The sequence below is a fragment of the Artemia sp. Qi Xiang Cuo genome, chromosome 8 (genome assembly GCF_049724085.1).
Source record: "Artemia sp. Qi Xiang Cuo chromosome 8, ASM4972408v1, whole genome shotgun sequence".
Taxonomy (NCBI): domain Eukaryota; kingdom Metazoa; phylum Arthropoda; class Branchiopoda; order Anostraca; family Artemiidae; genus Artemia; species Artemia sp. Qi Xiang Cuo.
Window position 1 is genome coordinate 35,055,442 of NC_142801.1, and position 20,427 is coordinate 35,075,868.

The 20,427-nt window shown below is 36.0% G+C and overlaps 1 protein-coding gene across 1 annotated transcript in view; it reads right to left on the bottom strand.

Moving 5' to 3' along the window:
* Positions 1-20,427, bottom strand: part of LOC148949353 (beta-galactosidase-like) — a 226,419-nt gene that overhangs the window by 134,250 nt on the left and 71,742 nt on the right. The window contains exon 2 of the mRNA XM_089092683.1: positions 12,112-12,282. Coding sequence (XP_088948809.1) covers positions 12,112-12,198 — 87 coding nt within the window. The 5' untranslated portion in view covers positions 12,199-12,282. The remainder of the gene's footprint in view (positions 1-12,111; positions 12,283-20,427) is intronic.

Consider the following 20,427-nt stretch of genomic DNA (forward strand, 5'->3'; position numbering starts at 1 on the left):
ATGTCTCAAACGAGAAACTTCCAAAATACACTTCGAAACATCAACTGAGTTAAAACTGACAAGATAATCCACGACAAACCAGTATAAAAACCTTCTAAGTCATATGTTTCAAACGAGAAACTTCCAAAATACACTTTGAAGCATCAACGGAGGTAACACTGACAAGATAAACCATGACGAAACCGTATAAAAACATTCTTACTCATACTTTTCAAACGAGAATCTTCCAAAATACACTTTGAAACATCAACTGAGGTAACACTGACAAGAAAAAACCACGACGAAACGGTATAAAAAATTCTGAGTCATACGTTTCGAACGAGAAACTTCCAAAATGCACTTTGGAACATCAACTAAGGTAACACTGATACGATAAACCACGACACAATAGTATAAAAAAATTCGGAGTCATACGTTTCAAACGAGAAACTACCAAAATGCACTTTGAAACATCAACTGAGGTAACAGTGACAAGACAAACCACGATACAACGCCTATTATCTGGGTTCTACCGGTGGAGGATGTCTAGAGTCTCTAACAATCACATACTTTATGTTTAGAGTATAAAAGACATATGTAAGAATACACATTTTATACTCTAAACATAAACTATGTGATGGTTAGAGACTCTAGACATCCCACCGCTGCCACCACTTTGTAAACTCTCTGTGTTCACGTCTCTGAAGCGTATAAGATAGCAAAGCGTTTTGAAGCTATTGAAAATTCAATTGGTGAAGAAAGGCAGGAATTTTTATCAGCCACGGTAGATATACATCCGGACATTTGACAGAACTGCTCTAGTTTTAATCTGTCAACTTCTAGGAATTACAGCAAATATTCAGAATTAATTTAGTTATCAAGGAAATGGTATTCGAATATGAATTTTATCTTTTGGCTTATACTAGGAATTTAATTATTGGTTTCAACGTAGAAAAACACACTTCCAAAGTTTACAGATTTTCCCCGGGGTTTCCAAAATCTTTTTTTTTGAAAAAAAAAAGATTTTGAAAACCCCTGGGAAAATCTGTAAACTTTGGAAGTGGGTTTTTCTAGGTTGAAACCAATAATTAAAATTCTAAGTATATGTCAAAAGATCCATTTCCTAGTCAAATCCCATTTCCTTGATAACTAAATTAATTCTTAATATTTGCTGTAATTCCTAGAAGTTGACAGATTAAAACTAGAGCAGTTCTGTGAAATGCCCTGTTGTGTATCTGCATATTGAGCTGAATATAAAGGTACCAATTTAGATTATTTGAGTCAGTTTGAATTCTGTATATGTCCTCGCTATATGCACATTCTTTGTATTAAGTGTACAAATAAACATTTTATACTCTAAACACAAACTATGTGATAGTTAGAGACTCTAGACATCCTCCACCGGTAGAACCCAGATAATACGCCAACGCTACCATAAGGCCCCAAAGAGAAGAAGCCTCACTTTACAGAGAAGTAGATAATTCACAGAGAGGTGAACATAGAGAGTTTACAACGGTATAAAAACATTCTGGGTCATACGTTTCAAACGTGAAACTTCCAAAATGCCCTTTGAAACATCAACCGAGGTAACACTGACAAGACAAACCACGACACAACAGTATAAAAGCATTCTGAGTCATACGTTTCAAACGAAAAACTTCCAAAATTCACTTTGAAGCATCAATTGATGTAACACTGACAAGATAAACCACGACACACCAGTATAAAAACATCTAGAATGATAAGTTTCAAACGAGAAACTTCCAAAATGCACTTTGAAACATCAACTGCTGTAACACTGACAAGATAAACCACGAAACAACAGTATAAAAGCATTCTGAGTCATACGATTCTAACAAGGAACTTCCAAAATGCACTTTGAAAACATCAACTGAGATAACACTGACAAGATGAACCACGACACAACAGTATAAAAATATCTTGAGTGATACTTTTCAAAGGAGAAAGTTCCAAAATACACTTTGAAACATCAACTGAGTTAACATTGACAAGATAAACCAGACACAACAGTATAAAAATATTCTGAGTCATACGTTTCAAACAAGAAACTTCTAAAATGCACTTTGAAACATCAACTTAGGTACCACTGACAAGATTAAACCACGACACAACAGTATAAAAACATTCTGAGTCATACGTTTCAAACGAGAAACTTCCAAAACACACTTTGAAACATCAACTGAGGTAACACTGACAAGATAAAACCATGAAACAACAGTATAAAAACATTCTGAGTCGTACGTTTCAAACGAGAAACTTCCAAAATGCACTTTGAAACATCAACTGAGGTAACACTGAGAAGATAAACCCACGACGAAACAGTATAAGAAAATTCTGAGTCACACGTTTCAAACGAAAAACTTCCAAAATGCACTTTGAAACACCAACTGAGGCAACAATAGCACAATGAACCACGACACAACAGTATAAAGACATTCTAATGCATACGCTTTAAACGAGAAACTTCCAAAATGTACTTTGAAACATGAACTGAGGTAACAGTGACAAGACAAACCCCGATACAACACTAGAAAAACATCTTGAGTGAGACGTTTCAAACAAGAAACTTGCAAAATAAACTTTGAAAACATCAACAGAGGTAACACTGACAGGATAAACCACGACTCAACAGTATAAAAACCTTCTGGGTCATACGTTTCAAACGTGACACTTCCAAAATGCACTTTGAAACATCAACTGAGGTAACATTGACAGGATTAACAACGACACAACAGTGTAAAAGCATTCAGAGTCATACGTTTCAAACGAGAAACTTCCAAAATTCACTTTGAAGCATCAACTGAGGTAACAGCGACAAAAAAACCTCGAAACAAGACTAGAAAAACATCTTAGATGATACGTTTCAAACGAAGAACTTCCAAAATGCACTTTGAAACATCAACTGAGGTAATACTGACAAGATAAACCACGACACAACTGTATAAAAGCATTCTGAGTCATACGTTTAAAACAATAAACTTCCAAAATATACTTTGAAGAAATCAACTGAGGTAACGCTGACAAGAGGAGTGCCAGGGGGGGATAAGAGTGTGGCACAGGATGTGAATTGAGATGGTAAATTACGTAGGGTTGGGTTGCGAAAACATGAAACAATGGATTTAATGAATGATTTAAAACATAAAATATCTGAAAACATCTTCGATATGAGGATGGGATGTCAGAGAGTGCCAGGGGGGCCTGGTAATAGTGTAGTAAAGGACGGGAATTGAGATGGTGTAGGTTGGGTTGCAAAAACCTGAAACAATGGATTTAATGTGTGATTTTTAGCAGGAAATGTCTGAAAATATCTTAGGTATGAGTATGGGGTGTCAGAGTGTGCCAGGGGGGGCAGTAATAGTGAGGCACAGGATGGGATTTTAGATGGTGCATAACGGAGAGCTGGGTTGCGAAAACATGAACCAATGGAGTTAATGTGTGATTTTTAGCAGGAAATATCTGAAAATATCTTAGGTATGAGGATGGGGCGTCAGATTGTGCCAGGGGGGAGTAATAGTGAGGTACAGGATGGCATTTTAGATGGTGTATTGCGGAGGGCTAGGATGCAAAAACATGACCCAATGGATTTAATGTGGGAATTTTAGCAGGAAAATATCTGTAGAATGTTATAGGAATGAAAATGGGGGTGCCAGGGAGTCCTAGAGGACCACTAATAGTGTGGCACAGGGTTGCGAAAACATGAACCAATGGATTTAATGTGTGATTTTTAGCAGGAAAATATCTGGAGAATGCTATAGGAATGAAGATGGGGGTTCCAGAGGGTGCTAGAGGACCGCTAATAGTGTGGCGCCGGTTGGGAACTGTCGAAAATATTGGCAATAGAAAATATGTCCATTGGGGCTATTCAAGCGTTAGAAAAATGCATAAATAATGATGACGAGTGTCACAGGGTGTCATCAAGTCACCAGTTTGTATAAAACCAGTGGAAGGAGTAGGCTCGTTCAAGAAGTGTTTTAAATACTCAGTGGCGTGAATTGCATTGGAGTAACACGTTCTAGCAATGAAATATCGAGTTCCCGCAGTTCAAGTAAAAAAAAAACATTGTTAATTTAGATTCCAGAAGCTGATTTTCGGAGCGAAAAGGTTGAAAATTTCTTAGGGGATGAGGGCTGGTGCCATTTGGAGGACTGAGGGGGAATGTGTGTAATGCCATGGCGGTGTGGAGTGTTTTGTGGGGCATCATGATAGGCTTCGGTTGCAAAAACGTGAATCAAGGGATTTAAATGCATAATTATTATTATGAACTAACTGAAAAAATGTCTGAAGAATGATGACGGGGGAGGTTTCAGTTAAATCGGCTCAGTTGCATGGTTATAAACATGGGCTTGGCTTGCGAAAACTTGAGTCGCGGCATCCAGAGGTTTAATATTTAATAGAAATACCTGAAAGATGTCTTGGGGGAGATATGGCTATTTGAGAGGAGTGATGTATGCCATCCATAGCTTGCCAGGGTGGTATGCATTGCCATGATATATATATATATATATATATATATATATATATATATATATATATATATATATATATATATATATATATATATATATATATATATATATATAATTAGTTCAGATGTTTATAGGAATTACAAGTAGGTTTCGAAGTCTCGAGTTGGTTTCAAAGGCATTTTGAGAAAGTTTCTGCCAAAATACGTGTTCCAGGGTAATTCATACGATAGGATTGCCCATTTCATACGATAATTCTATAAACTGTGCTTAACCGGGAGGACTAACAAACCATTCCTAATATTTTGTCCTACTCCTACCAAATTTGACACGCTCCCGGAGACATTTGCTCTCAAGATATTTAGTTAAAGCAAGAGTGATTTAATTGTATCATCACATTGATAGTCCAAAACAATAAATCTTAAAAACACAGACTTTTTATAAAGGTTTTATTATTTCAAACAAATTTACAAACAATATTAAAAACATAAAAAAGGGCAGTTAAAAAACACGACAAACAAAAAATAAAGGGTGAAAAAGGCTTATCGTAATATATGTAAAATATCATCTATTATAGAAAAACACATCCTAGCATATAACCTAGGGGGAGAGGAGTGATGTTATAGATAGATTTAAAGCGTTTTAAGAGATATTTCTGAGAGCCCTTAACAAAAATACAGCGTTTTGAGACAGGACTGTGCAAATGTAAAATCAAAACATAGAAAAAAGCAGCTAAAAAGCATGACAGACCAAAAATAAAACGTGAAAAGAGGCTTATCGTAATATATGCGAAAAAACATCTATTATAGTAAAAGACATCCTAGCATGCAACCCAGGGGGCAGGGGGGAGGAGTGATATTAGAGATAGATTTAAATCGTTTTAAGAGGAATTTCTGAGAGCCCTTAACAAAAATACAGCGTTTTGAGACAGAACAATGCTAAACAAAAAAAAAAAAACATGAAAAGGCTTACAAAGGGATAAAATACAAACAATAACATGCATAAATAAAAGAAGGATGGGAGGGGACGGGTCCAAGCAAGTAGTTCCAGAGGAGGGGTGCCTTAATAATAGGGTTAAATTTATGCTATGTTAAGAGCTTTTTTAACGAAATGGATCGCTTCTTAGATAGGAATGTTAGATTTCACTCCCACTCTACCGAAAAATTCATTTAACGCCTCCCACCTTATCTTTAAGCTCTAGAGTATGCTATTCATGGCAATGCATACCACCTTGGTAATATATATATATATATATATATATATATATATATATATATATATATATATATATATATATATATATATATATATATATATATATATATATATATATATATATATATATATATATATATATATATATATATATATATATATATATATATATATATATATATATATATAAAAACCTTAACAGTATAAAAACCTTCTGGGTCATACGTTTCAAACGTGACACTTCCAAAATGCACTTTGAAACATCAACTGAGGTAACATTGACAGGATTAACAACGACACAACAGTGTAAAAGCATTCAGAGTCATACGTTTCAAACGAGAAACTTCCAAAATTCACTTTGAAGCATCAACTGAGGTAACAGCGACAAAAAAACCTCGAAACAAGACTAGAAAAACATCTTAGATGATACGTTTCAAACGAAGAACTTCCAAAATGCACTTTGAAACATCAACTGAGGTAATACTGACAAGATAAACCACGATACAACTGTATAAAAGCATTCTGAGTCATACGTTTAAAACAATAAACTTCCAAAATATACTTTGAAGAAATCAACTGAGGTAACGCTGACAAGAGGAGTGCCAGGGGGGGATAATAGTGTGGCACAGGATGTGAATTGAGATGGTAAATTACGTAGGGTTGGGTTGCGAAAACATGAAACAATGGATTTAATGAATGATTTAAAACATAAAATATCTGAAAACATCTTCGATATGAGGATGGGATGTCAGAGAGTGCCAGGGGGCCTGGTAATAGTGTAGTAAAGGACGGGAATTGAGATGGTGTAGGTTGGGTTGCAAAAACATGAAACAAGGGATTTAATGTTTGATTTTTAGCTGAAAATGTCTGAAAATATCTTAGGTATAAGGATGGGGTGTCAGAGTGTGCCAGGGGGGGCAGTAATAGTGAGGCACAGGATGGGATTTTAGCTGGTGTATTACGGAGGGCTGGGTTGCAAAAACATGAACCAATGGAGTTAATGTGTGATTTTTAGCAGGAAATATCTGAAAATATCTTAGGTATGAGGATGGGGCGTCAGATTGTGCCAGGGGGGAGTAATAGTGAGGTACAGGATGGCATTTTAGATGGTGTATTGCGGAGGGCTAGGATGCAAAAACATGAACCAATGGATTTAATGTGTGATTTTTAGCAGGAAACTATCTGGAGAATGTTATAGGAATGAAGGTGGGGGTGCCTGAGGGTGCTGGAAGACCACTAATAGTGTGGCACAGGGTTGCGAAAACATGAACCAATGGATTTAATGTCTGATTTTTAGCAGGAAAATATCTGGAGAATGCTATAGGAATGAAGATGGGGGTTCCAGAGGGTGCTAGAGGACCGCTAATAGTGTGGCGCCGGTTGGGAACTGTCGAAAATATTGGCAATAGAAAATACGTCCATTGGGGCTATTCAAGCGTTAGAAAAATGCATAAATAATGATGAAAAGTGTCACAGGGCCTCATCAAATCGCTATTTCGTGTAAAACCTGTGGAAGTAATGAGAACGCTTATTCAAGGCGTGTTTTAACTATTCTGTGGCGTGAGTTACATTGAAAAAACACGTTCTAGCAATGGAATATTGAGTTTCCGCAGTTCAAGTAAGAAAAATAGTTAAATTCAGATTCCAGAAGCTTATTTTCGGAGCGAAAAGGTTGAAAATTTCTTAGGGGTTGAGGGCTGGTGCCATTTGGAGGACTGAGGGGAATGTGTGTAATGCCAAGGCGGTGTTGAGTGTTTTGTGGGGCATCATGATAGGCTTCGGTGGCAAAACTTGAATTAAGGGATTTAAATGCATAATTTTCATTATGAAATAACTGAAAAATGTCTAGGAATGATGACGGGGGATGGTTCAGTTAAACCGTCTCAGTTGCACGGTTATAAACATTGGCTTGGCTTGCGAAAACTTGAATCGCGGGATTTAAAGGTATAATTTTTAGTAAGAAATGCCTGAAGGATGTCTTGGGGGAGATGTGGCGATGTTAGAAGGGTGATGTATGCCATCCAAAGTTTATCAAGGTGGTATGCATTGCCATGAATATATATATATATATATATATATATATATATATATATATATATATATATATATATATATATATATATATATATATATATATATATATATATAATTAGTTCAGATGTTTATAGGAATTACAAGTAGGTTTCGAAGTCTCGAGTTGGTTTCAAAGGCATTTTGAGAAAGTTTCTGCCAAAATACGTGTTCCAGGGTAATTCATACGATAGGATTGCCCATTTCATACGATAATTCTATAAACTGTGCTTAACCGGGAGGACTAACAAACCATTCCTAATATTTTGTCCTACTCCTACCAAATTTGACACGCTCCCGGAGACATTTGCTCTCAAGATATTTAGTTAAAGCAAGAGTGATTTAATTGTATAATCACATTGATAGTCCAAAACAATAAATCTTAAAAACACAGACTTTTTATAAAGGTTTTATTATTTCAAACAAATTTACAAACAATATTAAAAACATAAAAAAGGGCAGTTAAAAAACACGACAAACAAAAAATAAAGGGTGAAAAAGGCTTATCGTAATATACGTAAAACATTCATCTATTATAGAAAAACACATCCTAGCATGCAACCCAGGGGGCAGGGGGGGAGGAGTGATATTAGAGATAGATTTAAAGCGTTTTAAGAGATATTTCTGAGAGCCCTTAACAAAAATACAGCGTTTAGAGACAAGACTATGCAAATGTAAAATCAAAACATAGAAAAAAGCAGTTAAAAATACATGATAAACAAAAAATTAAAAGTTCAAAAAGGCTTATCGTAATATACGTAAAACCATCTATTATAGTAAAAGACATCCTAGCATGCAACCCAGGGGGCAGGGGGGAGGAGTGATATTAGAGAAAGATTTAAATCGTTTTAAGAGGAATTTCTGAGAGCCCTTAACAAAAATACAGCGTTTTGAGACAGGAAAATGCGAAAAAAAAAAAACAAAACATGAAAAGGGTTACAAAGGGATAAAATATAAACTATAACATGCATAAATAAAATAAGGATGAGAGGGGAGGCATCCAAGCAAGTAGTTCCAGAGGAGGGGTGCCTTGATAATACGGTTAAATTTATGCTATATTTAGAGCCTTTTTAACGAAATGGATCGCTTCTTAGATAGGAATGTTAGATTTCACTCCCACTCTACCGAAAAATTCATTTAACGCCTCCCACCTTATCTTTAAGCTATAGAGTATGCTATTCATGGCAATGCATACCACCTTGGTAATATATATATATATATATATATATATATATATATATATATATATATATATATATATATAGATATATATATATATATATATATATATATATATATATATATATATATATATAGATATATATATATATATATATATATATATATATATATATATATATATATATATATATTATATATATATATATATATATATATATATATATATATATATATATACATATATATATATATATATATATATATATATATATATATATATATATATATATATATATATATATATATATATATATATATATATATATATATATATATATATATATATATATATATATATATATATATATATATATATATATATATATATATATATATATATATATATATATATATATATATATATATATATATATATATATTATATATATATATATATATATATATATATATATATATATATATATATATATATATATATATTTATATATTTATATCGGCGCGTACAAACAGCTCCTCTCATTTGATCTGCCATCAGCGGTCCAATTACCCTGGAACACGTATTTTGGCAGAAACTTTCTCAAAATGCCTTTGAAACCAACTTGAGACTTCAAAACCTATTTTTAATTCCTAAGAACATCTAATAACATTGCACTACTAATTACCGATTTTCATGTATGTATTGGAATAAATTAATTTAAAATTAGTTTCTTCAAAATTAGTGTTCCAACGTTGAAGCCAAGTTTCGCGTTCAAGAGAAATCTGACTTGTCTACCCGTGAAAAGATCTAATATAAGTGAAAAGATCTTATGTTTTTACTTTCTTCGGAGCACTTGCACCTCGGTCCGGGTTTTTATAATGGGTGAGATAGGGAATGATCATACTGCTAATTCTATAAACTGTGCGGTTAAGGTACAAATCCATTGGATGGGAATGACCTTTCGAGTCCTGGCGGGGTCAAAGAAACAACTAAAGAAAGAAAGAAAAAGCGTTGACCGTTTCGGGCGAAAAATGAGATGTCAAAATGGGTATTATGTGTCAGTGATGTATGCCGACATTGTGTAAGATGCGCTGGCCTTACATAAAGTGTGTGCCGCCATTGCGAAAGGTTTGAGCTGTCGTTACGTTACAAGTGGGGATTCCCCCATGGGTTCCTGTCGCAAGGTTACATAAGATTTTGTCAAGCATATTAGACCTGTCCGTTTGAAACAAGCTAGGTCGTGCGACGTCATTGGAGTCCTGAGGTGCGCGTCATGGGAGTCTTGCCAACTGTGTTCCCTTTAATAGTACCGATGACCGCATTGCGTAGGTGTGTCGGCTTGAGGGGTTGGTAGATCCACTTATCTGACCCTTTAAGGCATGAGGGCGTGTGGCGTGACGTCAGAGGACTCTGCTTGAAATCCAATGCTAATTTTCCTACCTGTGTCGTGACGTCAGAGGTCTCCGCTAGAAACAGTTGACCGCATTGTGCAGGTGCGAGGGAGTCCATTTAGAGTTCCCTATTATTTGAACTTGTGTCTTATCCCAACCACACTCCAATTAATTGAAACATACAGGGTTCTTGCCTAGAATGGCGGCACCTGGTCGCCAAAAGATGGATGCGCTGTTAAATCTTCTTCTTGCACCGTTAAACCATTGGAAAAAAGGAGTAGTCCCTAGGGATGTCACAGAAACTGAAGATGGGGTACTACTAACTATGTTATCAGCATAACATATTTGCAAAATCTTGGGAGCAACTCTTGGTGTGGAGTCGAAACTTTCAGGTCTTCGAAATAGCATATCAGCAATGCCTCAGGAGCAGCTTTGGTAATGAAATTGAAACTTTCAAGTGCTGTTAGGGAAAGAAAGGAGGAGAATGGGGCACGAAGACTTTAAATGCTGAGCTGAGAATAGAGGGAAATTGGCTAATAAACTTTGTATGTAATCCATCGAAACGTATGTTCACGTCATAGTCACAAATGGAGGGGGGTTAAAGAGTCCCAAATAAAGAGAGCTGATCGTTGCCTCTTATACATATAAATATTACCAAAGAGATCTCCTTTCGCTTTTTTTTATTTAATATAACATCAACAACAACACAACAACAAAAAATAATCACAGGCTAAGCAAGGTTCATAAATAAAAGGGGTGTGTCATTTACGTTTTATTGAAAACAAGATATATTTTGAAAAGCGTAGTCTTTATTGATCAAAATATTAAAAAAAAAACACAACATGTAGCATAAAAATACTAGGGTGCCTAAAGGATGAGGTTCAGGATGGCTTCACCCCTGCACAAGATTAAAAACTAAGAATATTTTGTAATAGTGTCTTTCTCCATCCGCCCAAAATTCTATTAGTGAAACTATTATTAAAAATTAATTGGAAAAAAACTACTGTAGCTTTAAAACTTAGTGTGAATATTCAAATTTTATCCAACAGTTAAATTACAATCCAACATTTTGATACTTAGGCTAAGTAGAAAGCTGAAAACAAAACTTTAAAAATGTTCCTAATATTAAGCAACAATTTAGCTGTGTCATTATAAACGATAAAAAACAATTGAAGAATTTTTTTTTAACAAGTTTTTCGAAGCCAAGTAAAGAGTCGTATTAAAACCTAGGACGGATAGAAACAAAGTGAATACTAATCCAAACTTATAACGAACGGAAATTACTATCAATGAACAAGTGTACAAAATGTACCAAACTATTAATATACCAAAACACAGATCTTGTTTTTTAATAAAGGAAACCATCCTTTATACACAGAGGTGAAACAATACTATAACATTTTGTAGTGCGCAGAAGTTTCAAACTTGTAAGACTTGGACAATTTCTTGTGTAAAGACTAATTATTTGTGCAACAACAACAACGACAAAAAAAAGTCAGTAGGTAATAACCCTCGTTGCATGTACAAAAAAATTGATAGTGTACATATAAATAAGAATTGCAATCAGGACCAAGCAATAAGTAGGAACGTATGAAAATTTTTATTTTTTTAGGGGGGGGGGAGAGGAAATTCTAAAAACACAAAAATGAGCAAATTAAATAGAAAATAAAAAATTATTGTAAAATTTCAAAATGTATCACCCTCCCCCCCCCCCGCCCTCTGCATATATTCTTGATAAAAAAGCAACAACCAAAATTTATTTTTATCATGACTAAGTTAAGACAAATCTTACCGCTTTTCCTCGTTGGTCGGTATTTGCTGAAGACAGAGCACAAATACAAGACAAAATAAACCAATTTATTGAAATGGAGAGAAACATGGCAGTGGCGATACGTTTTAGAATCCAACTTCTTTATAAGCTGAGAGTGCCATTATTGCATCAAAATGAGACATTGAGCTAAACCTGAAATGCCAAACATATTGTTTCAATTTTTTCAAGATGTTGTCTCTTTTAGATGAAGGCAAAAGAATTGGGAATAGGGATTATTCATGAGTTTATCCAAGGCGTCAAGTGCTGACAAATAGTGTGCTAAATTGAATTCATTTATTATTTGGGAAAACAGTATATCTTTTTATAGTATGAATACCAGCCAGCAAATCCTTTCTAAAAATTATGTATCTTCTATGAAATTTAGTTAAAGTAGAATCTCCAAATGAAGCAATCAAGTCGAATGAGAAAACATATGGAAAATAGATATTATCACACTGATTACAACAAGAGCAATAATAGAAGCTATTTGTGGCTAGACATGAGACTGTGTCTGTATGGCGCTCGCTTTTCTTTGGGATTATCTTTATGATCGTTAAAAGCATAGCTAATATTTTGGTTTGATATTAAAATCGGACAAGTACCGGGTTGTTACTTCACAAAAAAAAAAAAAAAAAAAAAATACACCCAACCCGCCTGTTAATATTTGGCTCTGCTTACAATCCATACGCATCTTAAAACAGGGTATACGTTCATTTTTAGTTTTAGTAAAATACTATTAGATTCAGGAGATTTTCGAAAATATGGTCAATTTATTACCGTCATGCCAGTTTTTTCGAAAAATCGACTTCAAGCTTCTATCTAGAATCTTATTTGATTATAAAATAAAAGTTCAAGTTCATATATGAATATAATTTATGTTAAAAACGATAGGCCCATAATATCATTACAATTTTTTCAATATTGTTGCCCGTTTTAAATGAAGGCAAAAGAATTGGGAATAGGGATTATTTGTAGGCTTATCCCAGTTTTCGAGTGCTGACCAGCCCTAATGAGTAGTGGAAAGGGTAAAGGTCTGAATGGAAGTCCTTATTTGGGAGACAATTGGACACCTTCCAGACCATCACCGTATATTACGACCAATGCATACATTTACAGGTGAACGAGAGTCCCTATTTGGGAGACAACTGGACTCCAGCCAGAACATATAAAAACAACCAAGAGGCCCAAACAATCAAGAGCAACCAGAACTAATATAAGGAAGGATTTTCAATATAGTTCATACTAGTAAGAGAAAAGAAATCAGAGAGAACGGTTTGATTATTCTTGTTTATTTGACAAGATATATATTTGCAACAATGAGTGGTATGTTTACAGTATTAGAAGTTGATAGTGGAGTTGGTAGCACCAGTAATGATACAAAGATTACAGTGCCGTACGTAACAGTAGAAATTACAAGAGGGTCTCGACTAAGCCTTGAATTAGATGATGTGTATGCAAGATATGTGATATCATTGAGATTTTAAATTGGAGGAACAATTATGCTTTGCATTGAAAGTTGATATAATAAAGCTTCCTATTTCAGTAGCCGGACAAACAGTCAAATCTTAGGGCAAAGAGAAATGTAATGAGGAGGAGAAATTCCTTCATATAAGGAATATTTTCTGTTCATTTTGAGTTTTAATGTTGCTCCTTACTTTCAGTTTAAAAAAAAACTTGTTTTTTATTTAATTTTATGATCGTTTTTTCAAATAATGCCAGTAAATCTTGCTCGCTCTCCATGAAATATTACCCCCACCCTCAAGGGAAGCTCCTCCGTGGAAATCTCCTCCTACGTAAAATATACCCCTCCCCCCGTGAAATTCCCTCCTGACAGTTCCACCCTCGATAAAAATCCCCCCCCTCATGAAGTTTCTTGCAGACGGTTCAGCCTGAAAAATTCTCCTTAGCATACTTTCATTTGAAAAGGACTTTAATTTCTATTCGTTATCTCGATCACTCGAGAATCGTCCCTTCCGTAACAATTTTTTCGGAAATCCAAACGCATTGAAAATAGCCCCAGATGATTCCCCGGTACATCTCCGCATGCCAAATAGAGTTGGGAAAGAGAAAGTAAGACAATTAAAAAGAATTTCGTAAAGGAATTCTGTCAAATCCCCTCAGTGTAAAATTTCCCCTGGAAAATTCACTCCCGGATACCCCCCCCCCAAGGAAAATTATCCCTATGGAAACCATATCAAGCACGAGATAACCTCCCCCCCCTCCCCGAAAAGTGTCTGTATACTTCTCAATAGCAAATACTAGCCTATACGTAAAAGATTGGCAAATCTCATAATTTATAGGCCTCTTCCCCCGGACTGCGGGGGGGGGGGGTCATTTTAACCCTAACGACACAGTTATTAGATCTTTCCACTATACCGAACAAAATGCCTATACCAAATTTTGATCAGATGGCTTTGTGGGGAAAAGAGGCGTGGGAGGGGGGCTAGTTGCCCTCCAATTTTTTTTTGTCACTTTCAAAAGGCACTAAAACTTTTAATTTCCGTTCGAATGCATCCTCTCCCGATCTCCTAGGACTATTATTTCGATACGATCAGTCCTGGGAAAAAAAAGAAAACAACAAATAAACACACATCCGTGATCTTTCTTTTGGCAAAAAAATCAAAATTCTACATTTTGTACCTAGGAGCTTGAAACTCCCCTAATAGGGTTTTCTGATACGCTGAACCTGATGGTGTTATTTTCAATTAAGATTCCATGACTTTTAGGGGGATTTTCCCCCCCATTTCGAAAATTAGGCACGTTTTCTCAGGCTTGCAATTTGTGATGGGTAAGACTAAACTTGATGAATCTTATATTTTTCGAGTCAGCATGATAAGCTGATTCTTTTGATGTATCTACTGACATCAAAATTCCAATTTTTAGAGTTTTGATTAGTAATGAGCCGAGTCGCTCCTTACTTAGATTTCGTCACCACGAACTGTTTGATACATTTCAATGTCATTCTTATCTTAGTAGAACCTTCACTCAGTTCCTTGCGAACTGATCTCAAGCTTTCAAGGAAAAATGTCCACATGTGAGCCTTCTCCAGGAGTTTGTGGAAATTAGCCAAAAAAAAATTCCTTGTATCAATTTGGCTTTGGAAATACCTGAAAGCTTTAAACGCAATCACCATCAAACCCCTACATTACACCAGAGTTTTATACGCAGAGGGGATACCAATGCTTTTTTTATGAACTAAGCTGTCTTTGAAGCCAAAACTTGTCTTTCTAGCCATTCCTTTTGACCCACTGTTGTCTTACTATAGGTGTCCTCCTCACAAATGAAGTATAGGAACGTCGTATATACAACTCCAAGACCAAGAAGCCTGGATATTTCATAACTGGCTACAATAATAAAGAAGGGCTAAGATGGGGTCTTCATCATCCTCAAAGCACTCATTACATTCCTTTTCTCCATTCCTCTACCGATGAAAAGAATTTCCTCGGGGCAATGAGTTCCCGATTTTCTTCAATCCCGAGCCCAATAATTCAGCTTTCTCTTAGTAAAAACCCAAGATCTCTAGTCAGATTGTTTAAGTTCAACTGGAGAGAAAGGCTGATGTAAAACTCCTCCAGAGGCAATATATCTGGCATGAACGCCCTGAATTTGTGGATATGTCAATTCTGAAACCACTGAAGAAACGACAAGCAATTGAAACATCAGGCACAGGCACCAAATGCACTGAAACATCAGGTGCACGAGGAATGGTGGGCATGGCCATTGGAATATTATCAGGAAAGAACTTGGGTTTTAATTTTTGCGGTAGTGATCACAGACTTCGCAGGAACAAAAGTAGCGATCAGTTGAGTGGTTTTTTGGCTCCCTTCATGTCAGGAATTCTAAACAGCAAAGCAGTCTTTTTGGCTTAGAACCATTTTACTGATAGAGCCATAGGACGTCGCACTATGACTTTACCAACTCACCTTTTTTTTACCGAATCACCAAAAAACATATGTGGAGTGTCCCCCTATCCGCTTACATGACACTCTCGTTATCGATTATGCTCACTTATTAATCACTCCTTCAAGATCAGCAAGGGAAGATTTGAATTTTAAACTGAATGACAGTCTTAGTAGAAAGATGTTGCTGTTACCGTGAATGTCCGAAATTGGTGACTGTCGACATTCACTGGTGAATACCCAAAATAGCTTTTTTTCTCCTTGGATTTAGTCAGCCTTGCAATTCAACTTTTTCAGTTTTATGCAATGTTCGAAGGTGACAGGTTAGGTTTTTAACCCAGTTCTGAGGTTTATAACCTAATTTAACCCAACCTAACCTAACTTTTACCATCAAAGCCTGAATTAGACTGAAAAATCTGATTCGCAAAAATAATTTAGTCCAAGCAGAGAAAAGAGAATTTCAGACATTCAACGGTGAATGTTGATGTTAACCTGACTTTGGACATTCACAATAACACCGCGATGTGAAGCGAAAGACAGCGACGAGCCGTTGTCACAGAGGAGTACTGCGTAGCTTTCACAACTCTAGAATGATGGTCATGGAAGGAAAAAAAAATTTAACCGTCCAAAAGTCATAAAATTCCACGTAAAATTCAATTCTATCAAGTAAACGTGAAGTAATAATAAAAAAAAAATAATGGTGAATGTTGGAATCAGCCCCAGAAAACGTATGAAGTTAGCTATCACTTCCTTTATTTTCTTTTTCATCGCAGGCCTCTGTTATCAATGGTGGGTACTTCGGAAGAAAATTTGAATATTCCAGGAAATGATACTACGGCGAATTCCAAGTAAGATATTCACAATAAATATAGTTTCGGTTTTCAATGGTTACGAAGAACTATCAGGTTTCAATATTTCATTTTCCCGCTAAATATAGGCTTTTCGTATTAATCGATTTTCATGCGAAACTCCAATCTTGGATGTATGTTATACGATTACAGCACAAGAATTAAACATATATTTTCGTCATATCCTTATACCAAACATCCTATTTTTAAATTTTGCCCACCGTAAGACGACCTCGAGCGAGTTCTGCTCTTTACTAGTTGCACTGGTGCTGTGTTTCTACTTTAACGTTTCTTTATATTTACTTTTTTTTTTAATTCAACACGAAAGCATCATTAAAACTTAAAACAAACAAAAATTGTTCCGTATATGAGGGGTTCTACCCCCTCTTCAACCCTACACTCTTTACGCTTAAATTTCATAGTGCTTTACTGAAAGCAGGTAGGGTTGAACAAATGTAGTGAATGAGTGATTAAATGAAAGTGTTTCATTCACCAAATGCCTCTTAAAACATTTGAAGTGGGAATTTTACTGTTTAAAATAAAAGTGCATCAATAACTTCTTCATTCTTGAGGCACTGTCAAAAGTCCTTTTTATCCCATTCCAATTACTTTTTGTGTTTGGCCATCTTAAAGTATTGAGGAAAAACAAACTATCATAGGCAGCGCAATCGCACTGCCTAAGTAGAGAACGATGTTGGCACAATGTATTATTATTAATTTTTTTTCTTGGTTTTAGACCAGGGAACTTTGTATTGAAGGAGTTGTCGTAGAAACTTCGAAAAGGGCTCATTCAATTGGAAACTGAAGTGGTTTGTGCCCTTTTTGATAGTCGAAAGTGATTGGAAGGCAACTAACACCCCTTCCACGCCCACCATTTCCCAAAACACATTCAATAAAAATTTTGAGATAGCCATTTTGTTCAGCGCAGTTGATTTCCAAATAGAAAATATGTTTTAGAGGAGGTCACTCCCCCAAAACCCTCAGGGCAAGGGTTTTAAGTTATATCCTGGAGGCATATAAGAACGATGTTGGCACAATGTATTATTTTTTTTTTCTATAGACCAGGGCACTTCGTATCGAAGAAGTTGTCGTAGAAACTTCAAAAAGGGCTCATTCAATTAGAAATTGGAGTGGCTTGGGCCCTTTTTAATAGTCGAAAGTGATTGGAAGGCAACTAACACCCCTTCCACGCCCACCATTTCCCAAAACACATCCAATCAAATTTTTAAGATAGCCATTTTATTCAGCGTAGTTGATTTCCATATAGAAAATATGTTTTTGAGGAGGTCAACCACCATATAGAAAATATGTTTTTGAGAAGGTCATCCCCCATATAGAAAATATATTTTTGAGGAGGTCAACCCCCACAACTCTCAGGGCAAGGGTTTTAAGTTATGCCCTGGAGACATATAAGAACGATGTTGGCACAATGTATTATTTTTTTTTTGTTTTCCTTTAGACCAGGGCACTTCGTATCGATGAAGTTGTCGTAGAAACTTCAAAAAGGGCTCATTCAATTGGAAATCAGAGTGCCTTGTGCCCTTTTCAATTGTAGAAAGTGATTGGAAGGCAACTGACATCCCTTCCACGCCCACCATTTCCCGAAACACATCCAATCAAAATTTCGAGACAGCTATTTTTTTTCAGCGTAGTTGATTTCCAGATAAAAATTATGTTTTGAGGAGGACACTCCCCCATATCCCTCAGGGCAAGGGTTGTAAGTTATGCCCTGGGGGCATTAAAGGTTTTTATAGAAAGCGTTGTCGTAGAAACTTCAAAAAGGGCTCGTTCGAATGAAAATTTAAATGGCTAGTGCCCTATTTAATAGTCGAAACCGATTGGAGGGTGCGGAGCATTCCTATAACGCTAACCATTTTTCCAACACATGCACCCATTATTGAGATAACCGTGTTTTCCAACCTGATTTAAAGTTCAGGAAATTATACCTTTGAGCAGGACACTCCCCCACAGTCTTCAGGGCAAGGGTTATAAGTTATGCCCTGGGGGGATATAGGTTTTTATTGAAAGCTTTGTCGTAGAAACTTAAAAAAGGGCTCATTCAATTGGAAATTCAAAGGGCTAGCGCCCTTTTTAACAGTCGAAAGTGATTTGAGGGCAAATAACCCACCTCTCATGTCCACCATTTCCCCAAACACATCCCATCAAAATTTTAAGATAGCCATTTCGTTCAACTTAGTTGAAAACTCTGGAAATTTGGTCTTTGAGGATGACAATCCCCCCACAGCCCTCAGGGCAAGGGTTTTAAGTTATGCCCCTGGGGCGTATAAGGTTTTTATAGAACGCTCAAAAAGGGCTCATTCGATTGGAAATTGAAATGGCTAGTGCCCTTTTTAATAGTCGAAAGTGATTGGAAAGCAACTGACACAACTAACTTGTTCCACGCAGTTTAAAGTTCAGGATATTATACCTTTGATTAGAACATTCCCCTCACAGTCTTCAGGGCAAGGGTTATAAGTTATGCCCTGGGGGCATATAAGTTTTTATTGAAATCTTTGTCGTAGAAACTTGAAAAAGGTGTGCTCATTCAATTGGAAATTAAAGGGCTAGTGCCCTTTTTAATAGTCTTGAAAGTGATTTGAGGGCAACTAACCCCCCTATCATGCCCACCTTTTCCCCAAACACAACCAATCAAAATTTTAAGATATCCATTTTGATCAACGTAGTGTAAAGCTCTGGAAATTGGGTCTTTGAGGATGACAACTCACCCCGCCACCCCCACAGCCCTCAGGGCAACGGTTGTAAGTTATGCCCTTGGAGCGTATAAGGTTTATATAGAACGCGTTGTCGTAGAAACTTCAAAATTGGCTCATTCGATTGAAAATTGAAATGGCTAGTGCCCTTTTTAATAGTCGAAAGTGATTGGAAGGCAACTAACACCCCTTCCACGCCCACCATTTCCCCAAATACATGCAATCAAAATTTTGAGATAACCATTTTGTTCCACGCAGTTTAAAGTTCAGGATATTATACCTTTGATTAGAACACTCCCCCAACAGTCGTCAGGGATAGGGTTATAAGTTATGCCCTGGGGGCATATAAGTTTTTATTGAAATCTTTGTCGTAGAAACTTGAAGAAGGGCTCATTCAATTGGAAATTCAAAGGGCTAGTGCCCTTTTAATAGTCTCGAAAGTGATTTGAGGGCAACTAACCCCCCTCTCATGCCCACCTTTCCCCTAAAGACATCCAATAAAAATTTTTAGATACCCATTTTATTCAACGTAGTTGAAAGTTTTGGAAATTAGGCCTTTAAGGATGACAACCTCTCCCCCCCAGAGCCCTCAAGGCAAGGGTTGTAAGTTATGCCCTGGGGGCATATAAAGTATTTATAGAAAGCGATGTTGTAGAAACTTCAAAAAGGGTTCTTTCAATTGGAAATTGAAAGGGCTAGTGCCCTTTTAATAGTCAAAAGTGATTAGAGGGCAACTAACCCCCCTCTCCCGCCCACCATTTCCCCAAACACATCCAATCAAAATTCTGGGATATCCATTTTGTTTAACGGTGTCGAAAGTTCTGGAAATTAGATCTTTTA